Source organism: Nipponia nippon, unplaced genomic scaffold (genome assembly GCF_047370975.1).
Source record: "Nipponia nippon isolate SJK-2023a ecotype South Korea unplaced genomic scaffold, ASM4737097v1 scaffold_9, whole genome shotgun sequence".
Taxonomy (NCBI): domain Eukaryota; kingdom Metazoa; phylum Chordata; class Aves; order Pelecaniformes; family Threskiornithidae; genus Nipponia; species Nipponia nippon.
Genome location: NW_028262413.1, coordinates 47,847,122 through 47,856,562, shown reverse-complemented (window position 1 = coordinate 47,856,562; position 9,441 = coordinate 47,847,122). Strand labels below are relative to the sequence as shown.

The 9,441-nt window shown below is 53.2% G+C and overlaps 1 protein-coding gene across 1 annotated transcript; it reads left to right on the top strand.

The window, feature by feature from the left end:
* The first annotated feature begins 2,005 nt into the window (after positions 1–2,005).
* CALML4 (calmodulin like 4) lies at positions 2,006–9,441 on the top strand. The gene is made up of 5 exons (XM_087745447.1): positions 2,006–2,285; positions 2,399–2,429; positions 4,030–4,170; positions 4,841–5,029; positions 9,127–9,441. The coding sequence occupies exons 1-5, from the start codon at positions 2,283–2,285 to the stop codon at positions 9,222–9,224; spliced, it is 462 nt and encodes a 153-aa protein (XP_087601573.1). The 5' UTR covers positions 2,006–2,282; the 3' UTR covers positions 9,225–9,441.

Below are 9,441 nucleotides of genomic sequence, written 5' to 3'. Positions count from 1 at the left end.
GCTGCAAGATGTGTCGTGCATTAACGAGACCTAGCTGGGGAGGGGGTGTTCGAAAAAAAGGGAAAGATAAGTCTTTGCAACTTCACGCTGTAGAGGCAGGGCTGCGGCGGAGGAGCTGCCCCGGCTTCGCACCGCCCAGCCCTTGCAATTGCACAACGCAGATCCACACTGGACTTTTTTGGGTGCTTACGGGACAGCACCCAGTCCCTCCCATATCAGAGCAGGGGCACAGCATCCCAGCCCCACGGTGGTCCACGCCGCTGGTGAACCCACATCCCACCCTTGCCGCCCCCGAGAGCATCCCAGCCTTTAACGGGAGTGCGTGCTGGGAAGTCGGAGCGCTCTCACCCTCCCCGGGTTTTGGCACAGAGATGTATCTGCTCCTCCCACGCTGCTCCCAGCTGAGTAAATGTGCTGGGAAGGGGCTGAGCTGCCCTACCTTGGATCTGCATGGCGGCTCTGCTCGGCCGTGCCTCCCCGGCGAGCCCTCCCCGGCTCCCAGCCATCAGCGCCGGGGTTAAGCCATCGCTGCTGAGCGCCGGCGCGGTGCGGGAAGGGCCTGGCTGGCAGCAGAGCCAGAAGGGCCAATTCCTCACAAATGCAGCCCAAAAAGAGCATCGGGCAGGGGGTGAGCTCCAGCCTCGGCCCCAGTCGCATGGAGTCTGCGCTGCCAGCAGCTTCTGCTCCCGCTCGCCGCTTATCCAGCTTCAGGTGATGGAGCTGAGGCCCTGCAACTCCAGCTGCGTCCCTGCCATGGTTTATGTCTATAAAATTTGTGAGAGCCCTGCGTGATGGAGTCCAAGTGGTAGAAGAAAAAAAGCTATTAGTGAAACATGCTGAATAAAAACATTTAGTAAAAGCTGAGTGACTCGCCTTGCTTCCTGAAGCAGCTCTCTTCTTTGAAGGGAGAACCTTTATCCCATGAGATTTAAGGACCCTGAAGGGGTCTGGCCCCCCCCGGTCAGGTTCCCACCCTGGGAAGGGTCCAGTCTATGCTATAGTGGTCACTACAGCCACTAAATATTTTGTTCTTGGGTCTAGATCTCAGCCACAGCCTGGCATCAGGTACTTCGCCCCCCCCACATGTGCTAGCCCTGCCCGCACAGCCGCTGGGTTTCTTTTCGGGATACTTCAAGCGCCGGCAGATCCAGAGAGGCAGAGCATCATCGCCCATCCCACACCCAGGAGCACCAGGGCGAGCTGCTGGCTCGGCTTTTTTTGTGGAGGATGGGACAGGACAAAACTGTAGATTTTGTTCAGCATTTCCGTGTATAATACTTGCTTTTCAATGGCTCGAATGCCAACGGAGTGGCAGAAGCATAGCGCTGGAAGGGACCAGATGTGAGCAAACACGGCCGTTTGGGCTGGTCCACAGCAGCTGGGGGCTCTGCCTCCCCCAGGCACCCAGGCTCCAACGCCCACAGCTCTCGGGCTGGCTGCAGGCCTCCCTCTCCCCCAGCATCGCCTCCTCCCTCTCCCCCTTCTGAGCCCCAGCCAAGGGCTGCAACGAGACCTGGCAGTCCTGGAGGCTGTTTGCTCCCAAGCAGATTTAACTAAGTAAACGATAATAAATAAAAACTCAGACAACAGGGAGCTTTTTAAACCATCTCAAAAATCCTTTCTCCTCTCAGCCCGTCTGCAATGTCCCAGCTTCACCGTGTTTGCAGGGCGCATGTCTGAACCCCCTTGCCCTGCAAGCCCAGAGATGCCCGAAACCCCGCACCGAGCTCAGCCAGGACCTGCAGAGCCCAAATTAACTCCTCCTCCTGCAAAACCCCTCCAGCAGCAAACTGCAAAGCTGTAAATCCCCCCGCACCCTTCCCCAGGGGCCTCAGCAGATATCAGCGAGGCTGGATTTGTCTCCCAGCAGCTAAGCTGAGCGCAAGGTGTGCAGCTATTTGAGATTATCGAACCTTCTGCGTTCAACCAGCTCATCTCCATCCAGCCCGACCCCAAACACCCTTAAACCCCGACCGAGGGAAGCTCTTGCCCCACTCCCCTGGCAGCATCGCTGCTCGGGGTCCTGTCCAGAGCCCCAGGGCTTCGGGCAGGCTGGGGAGAGCCCTTCGCCCCACGGCGTGTGAGCAGGAGCCGTGCTGGCAGCGGGATCCAGCCCCAGCACGGATCAGGTCGCGTAGCCATAGCAGCGGGGTATTTATTACAGCCCGGCCGCGCTCCACCCCGGGCTGGCGGACTTTAGCCCTTAATCAAATAGAAAAAGTAGCAGCAGACGCCTCCGATCGGGACGGGCAGCGTAAAACACAAGGAGGGCCCCCAAAATAATGGTGAGTGAAGCGTTTCGGCTGGTACAAACCACTCACGCCCGCTCCCCCCTTCCACATTTTAAAGCTGTTTTATTTTTCTTTCTTTCCTTCTCCTTCCCCACTTCACGCTACAGGCAAAATTTCTGTCCCAGGATCAGATTAATGGTACGTACAGTTTTGTTCTGGTTTTGTTTGGTTTTTGTTTTTAATTAGCAAGATCAGCTTAATTTTAATGTATTTTTATATATATATTTATATATATATACATACACACATTTTTAAATATATAAAAAATGGCATTTCCCCCCCGAAGTGCCTTGGCCTGGGCTCGTGCTCCCCACTTGCCCTCCTCCCAGCGCCTGAGGGGCTCGGCTTGCTCTGAAAGCAGAGAAACCCCCCTGATTTCGTGAAGAGCGCGCTGGGCCCAGGCAGGGAGCTGACACCCCCCGCAGACCCGCAGGCTGGATCGCATCGAGGCCGGCAGAGGTTAACCAGCAACCTCCCAACCCCATAAACACGTCAGCCCTGGGCAAGCTAGCAGGGACCAGGAGAAATTTCAGGTGACCAGTTGCAGTACTGGAGGTTTCACATGTGACGGGAGCGAAGGTGAAGGAGGAGGAGGAGGAGGAGGAAGGAGAGGGTGCGGGAAGGACAAATTCTCATTGCGAGGCACCGGGGCTCTCCCTGGGAGAGGGGAGCCCTGCCTCAGGTGGGAACAAGGAAGGGTTTGCTACAAGAATGGCAGAAGAAAGCTGAAATAAGAGTATTATTACCAATCTGTTAATCTGCAGCACCCTTGGGCTCAGCAACTCTGCAGGATCGCTGCAGGGGAGGAGGCACCCACGGGGCGCCCAGCACCCACGGGGCCCTGCCACGCTGCACTCACACCTGCAATAAGGTCTATGGCCAGAGAGGATGAGCACAGAGGGTGATCGCGCCAAAATAGGCTGATTTTTATTCCCCTGGCTGCTGTGCAGACAGGGCCGTCCCTATGCAGCACAACTTGCCCATTAGCGCTGAGCGTGACGAGGAGCAGAGCCTGCCACTGCGCGGGGAGCAGTGTGGGAAGGGAGGATGAGAGATGGCAGCCTTATCTAGGTCAGCTGCAACCCTCATTTATTTATTTATTTGAAAACCGCGGAGCCAGCGTTCGAGGGGGAAGGGAAGAGGGCGAGCAGGCAGGCGAGGACCTCGGGGAGAAGCGAGGGAGGGGAGGTGCTGCAGCGGGATGGCGGCAGGGCAGGCAGGCTCTCCTGGGCTAGGCTCACACAGCTGGCAGCACTCAGACCGTCAAACACGACATTATCTTTATTAAAATGCAGCCGGTGGCAGGCCGAAGCAGGGGCAAGTGCCAGACGCTGCAGGGACCATGGCAGGGACCAAACCAGCACCCTCCACCGCTCCTTCAGGCTCATTCCTTTAGCATCCTCTCCTACCCCCCACGAAGGCAGCAAAAAGTACTTTTTAACAGTATTCCACGTATTTGGAAGCCTGACTCCACTTTCAGACTTGCTTCGTTAGGCTGAAGGACCCCAATTAGTTCAGCTATTCACAAGCCTGGATTTTAATTGCCCTTGGCACTTTACCCCGGGTCCTCCCTCACTGCCCATCATCTTCCTTGAAACGAGACACCCCGAAGCAGACACCGTATCCCCGCTGGAACCCTACCAACGCCGCCCGACCAGGCAACGGGAGAAGAAACGTCACCGGTAGGTAGATCAATGTAATCTTACATGGCATAACAAGAGTTTTGGTTTTTAATTAGAGTTCAAGGAATGTTTTTCCCTGTACGACAAGAAAGAAAAAGGCAAGATAAAAGCCTCCGACCTGATGGCAGTGATGCGGTGCCTGGGAGCCAGCCCGACGCCAGGAGAGGTGCAGAGACACCTGCACTTGCACAATATCGGTAAGCCAGGTGCAGCGGTAGCACGTGAATAAAAGACACTGGATTACGGTTGGAGAAATGCAACTTTTCTGTGGTCAGGAGACTAAATGCAAAGAAAAGGAGGCTGCCTGGAGCCCAGTAGGTAATATTCACTCTCAGGTGAAACAGCCCAGGCAATGCAGCATAGCCAAGAGCGGTCACCCAAACCTAGTCGGATGTGCTAGACGGTGAACAAAGTCAATCCAGCACACAGACTACAATAGTGCCATTAAAAAAGAAAAGCTTCAAGAGCAGCGGGAGGCATACGTATCGATTATGGGGTTTGAGGCTGGAAACTCTCCAGTCCAACCAGCAGAGGTAGAAAAGCACAGAAAGATATTCACCTGCAGAGATGTATGAATAAATTCAAAGCACAGCACAAAGACCAAAGAAGAATCATGAGATAAAGTGGGCTGGATGAAAAATTCTGGGTACAAGGTTGCAGAGCACCAGTCTAGCAGAGCTATAAATGGGCTTTTGGGCCAGGAGAAAGCCCGCAGCAGTGGCCCACCCTGCTCCAGAGCAGGGGCAGGGAAAAGGGAAAAGGTGCCCCAGGAAGGGGAACTGGGCAGGGAGAGGAGGGGGATGCTTAGGTCTGGATCCAGACTACAAAACTGAGCCATTCCTAAAGGATCTGCTCTTATTTTCCCAGACAGAAACGCAGAGTTGGATTTCTCCACTTTCCTGAATATAATGTACAGGCAAATGAAGCAAGAGGAACCCGAGAGGGAAATCCTCACGGCCTTGTCCATGATAGACAGGCAGAAGAGAGGCGTTATCGCTGTTTCGGAGCTTAGAGCCAAACTTACAAGACTAGGAGAAAAGCTTTCCGAGGAAGAAGGTATTTTGCAATTCAAAGATGTATCAAATGTTCCCCGTCGTCTTATTTCCTTCCTGATTTTCCTCTGTAGTCAAATCTGGGATCAGGCGCTTCCAGCTGGGAAGCCAGGAAGGACCTGTGCCAGTGGGAGACAGCGCGGGTGCCCCCCTTGGCGGGGGGAGAAGGGACCCCCCCCCCCATCGCGCCCGGGACGCGCAGTGCACCAGGGTATCGTGCCTTGCCGTCGCGTCCCCAGCTCCACCCCACCCGCCACAGCCCTACGACGAGCTCGTGCCGCCGTTTAAAACACTTGGCCCACGTAATGCAGAGCCCCCAGCTGAGCCCGGAGACGCGCACGGAGCGGGGAGCGCTCCCAGAGCCGAGCGGAGCGCGTTAGCGACATCAGCTCGCTGCAGCTAATTACTCACCTGACGGCGAAGGCTCCTTGCCGTCGTCAGCCTCTACCCACACCACAATGGCTAAGCAGAGATTCCGTGCCTTGCAGAAGAGGTAAACCAGCTGCCCGTTAACCGAGGGACGTTTTCCCTTTCTCGAGTTGTCTCCTGAATGATGGTTTTTCACCCCGAGATGCTTCGCTGCATTTATAAAGCGAGCGTCCGTTCCCCCAGCCGCAGGGATGCTGTAAGGAGCACATGGGGCACAAGCAGCTTCCCACAAGCGCCGCTATGGTGAGCTCTGTGGCCAGCACAATTTGGAAGAGAGAGGGGGACTTTTTAATTAAGATTCTTTTAAAAAAAAAAAAAAAAAAGAAAACACACTGTCCTGTTTGTCAGAAGTTTGCCTCCAAGGAGCACAATAGGAGGGAATTTCCAGGAAGCTGAAAATGATCAAAACCTTTTAGACGGCCGATTTTGCCCTAGGCGTTTTATGTATGCATACCAACTTTTTAAATGCATGCCCCGCTTTTCCAGCTTTCACAGGCTGCGGGAAGGCAGGGCAGCGCTCTGCACCCCTCAGCCCTGGAGACGGGGTGTCCCGTCCCCTCCTTGCTCCAAACCACGTCACCTGCGGCTTCTCCTCCAGCTCTCGCCCCTCCGACCCCGCTGCAGAGAGCGGGCTCTGGAGCGTGCACATTAACGCTCCATCGCTGGCAGAGAGCAAGTAGAAAAACCCATCAGTGGTTTGCTACAGACAGGGAGTGGGTTTCAGCAGGGTTATGGGGTTTGTACAGACCCCATGAGGCTCCTCGGGGGTACAAGAGCTGTCCTTTCTAATGGCAAAGTAGAATTTAATCAGAGCAAGGTTGGTCAGTCCAGTTGCCATCACCAGTTTCATGAGTGAGACACCAACAAGGCACGTCTTCTGAGTGTTTTCTTCAGTTGTTTAACTGGAGTAATAGTTTATGCAGCTGTTGACATCTGAAAACACTTTCAGAGCTATTATGAGAGCTGAACGGTGAAGACATGGAGACATTAACCCTAATTAAAGGCATCCCAACAAGAACCACTGTTACATACCGAGGATTTGGGGAGCGCAGGGGGATTTCCCATTACTTTGTGAGTAGATGCGCAGCCTATACGCCAACCTGTAACAAGGCTCTATAGATCCTCACGTAGCAAGCGATGCTGCTTCCCAACAAGAAATTGCCCCTTTGGCTTAACGCGCTGAACTCCAGCTTGCTAAGCTGCTATCAATATTTGATGCCAGAACAGACTCGATTTCATGAGCATCTGCGATTGTTCAGTAACTACTGGCACGTACCTTCATTTACAGCGGCTCCAGAAAAGCCCTCACTTTATTTTATTTTAACGTACTTTTACCAAATGAGAACTGACGCATTTTTCTCCTGTGTTATTTTTAAACGTTCTGGGAAGAATTAATTATTTTTTTGAATTTATGTCCTTAGAAGCAGCTGATTACCATCAGGGTATTCTTTTTGAAGGGAGGATTAGATCTCCTGGAAAGAAAGAGCTGTTACTTACCTGATGGTACCAGCAGTTCTCACAACAGCCCCCATTTACCCCAGCGGCAACCAGGTCCCGCCGGCAGCAGCGTCCACGGGGCTGCGCCGCCTTTCTACACACCGGTACCTGACCGCAAACAGAGGGGCAGAGGGGAAAACAGCGTCTCATCCCGTACCCGCACAAACAGCGGAGAAACAGGTTATGCTGCTATAGAGACCTTCCACAACTATTTACAGTAAAACAGCTTTTTTCCCCCCTAACCCCCCCCCCCCCCCTCATGACCTTCCCCGTGGATTTCACAACCGCAAAGCTATTATTCGGTGCTCAAGTATGAGTACTCGGAGTCTTATTTAAACCACCACAGCTCGTTCAGCCTGAACAGCCGTTCTGGCAACCTCGGCCACGAGTAAAGTTTTGTGTCATGAGTGTTCGGCGCTGGGCCCCTCACCCCACGAAGGCCACGGAGGGGCTGGAGCGTGGCCAGAGCAGGGCAGCGAGGCTGGGGCAGGGGCTGGAGCCCAAGGCTGGGGAGGAGCGGCTGGGGGAGCTGGGGGGGCTCAGCCTGGAGAAGAGGAGGCTGAGGGGAGCCCTCATCGCTCTCTGCAGCTGCCTGAAAGGAGGCTGGAGCTGGGGGGGTCGGTCTCTTCTCCCCAGTAACAAGCGATGGGATGAGAGGGAACGGCCTCAAGCTGCGCCAGGGCAGGTTTGGGTTGGGTATTAGGGAAAACTTCTTCCCCCAAAGGGCTGTCAGGCCCCGGCCCAGGCTGCCCAGGGCAGGGGCTGAGTCCCCATCCCTGGAGGGATTTAAAAGCCGGGGAGACGTGGTGCTTAGGGACATGGTTTAGTGGTGGCCTTGGCAGTGCTGGGTTAACGGTTGGACTCAATGATCTTAAGGGTCTTTTCCAACCTTAACGATTCTGTGATTCTAAAGACACAGATCAGCCTCCGCTGAGCTGCCCTCACCCATTTCAGAAAGGGAGAGCACGCGAGCACTGCCCCGGCCAGGGGACTCCAGCCCGCACGGGCACGGGATTATGGAGGACTCGTAATTAGCGCATGGCTGTGTACGATCCATCCGTTTCAACGGTCTATCAACAGGCTCTAAGCGCCTAGAAGGTGTCCTGCCAACAAAATATCAAAGGAAAAATGCAGGTCCGCAACCCAACAGCCTCCCCTGCGACAGCCCGCCTGCCCCATCCCTCTGCGCAGCATCCAGCCACGACCCCGTTCATGCGCCGATGGCCCGAGGAACACGGCAGCGTGCTTGGGGACAGCGCAGGCCCCTCAACAGTGGCAAGCGTGCACGCAAAAACCTCTTCTGCACTTAGCGAAGGAAAGCGCTGGCCAAAACAGTACCAAATAAAAGCTGCTGGGACTCTCTGATGTTTGTTTTAGCGCCCACCCACTCTGTGTTACGGGTAAAGTAAACAAGCAAGGGAATTCGCCGCCTCTCCTCTCATCCGAAGGAATACGGCATCCAATTCCCAGCAGCAGCTTCATTCAGCAACGTTCAACGTTACATTTCTATGTGTCACTTCTTACGTACTTGTAGTTTATTGACATTATTTGACAGGAAAAACATCTTCTAATGGTTTAGCCTGTACAGAAGAGAGCATTTTAAGTTAGGTAACTGCTGTCACTGCGGCGGCGTTCCCGAAGCTGGAATGAAAAGCATCGCTACTGCCAGGTGCCGTTACCGCTTCTTTAGAAGTATTTTCAGCCAGAGCCTTGGAGCCGCAGCTGAGAAGGCATTCTTCGCTTTCAAAACACTGAAGGCCCGCCAATATTAATGAGCATCACACAAATCTACTTAAAGTTGGGCACCTCATCTGCATGAGCACTTAGTTTTGTCTAAATTGACTAGGGACAGGTTTGCTATTCCAGCCAAACCAGCCACTCCTACCGAGAGCCATTAAAAGCTGATTTGGATTAAATTTGTGAATCTTTTGCATGTGGAACTCGGAGATGGACATCTCTGCTCCAAAAAGCTAGACATGGAAATCAAAACCGAGGTGCTGACTGATGCTCGCTTAAAACGACAATCCGGATGGCACCTCCAACTGATCCCAGAAGTTAATACTGCTAAGAAAAATGATTTGAAAACCCAAATCCTGCATTGCTCCTCTTTTGAAGATCACAACGCCTCTAGTATATGCCACTCAAACTTATATTTTCTTTTACTCTTTCTTTCAGTTGATGACCTGCTAAAAGAAGCCAAAGTTGGACCAAATGGAACAATAAAATATGAAGAATTTGCCCGTGTCATTTGTCTTCCTACAACTGACTACTAAAATTCAAAACGAGATTTGATAAGAGCAGGACCTGAAACTTTGACTTCAATTTTTCCTAGTTACTACTTGGACTCAGGAATCATCATTTGCCTTTAAAAATCCCTATTTTGCCTTCATGATAGTGCTCACACTTACACAGGTTCCCACCCCATTTCTGGAGAAATGTTGTCACAAAATGTGAGCTCTCTGTTATTTGAATAAACTGAATGTAACAGTC

Coding starts and splice junctions, on each gene's coding strand:
- CALML4 (XM_087745447.1), top strand. Junction 2,430..4,029: donor GTCCCAGGATCAGATTAATG/GTACGTACAGTT, acceptor GTTTTTAATTAG/AGTTCAAGGAATGTTTTTCC. Junction 5,030..9,126: donor AAAGCTTTCCGAGGAAGAAG/GTATTTTGCAAT, acceptor TCTTTCTTTCAG/TTGATGACCTGCTAAAAGAA.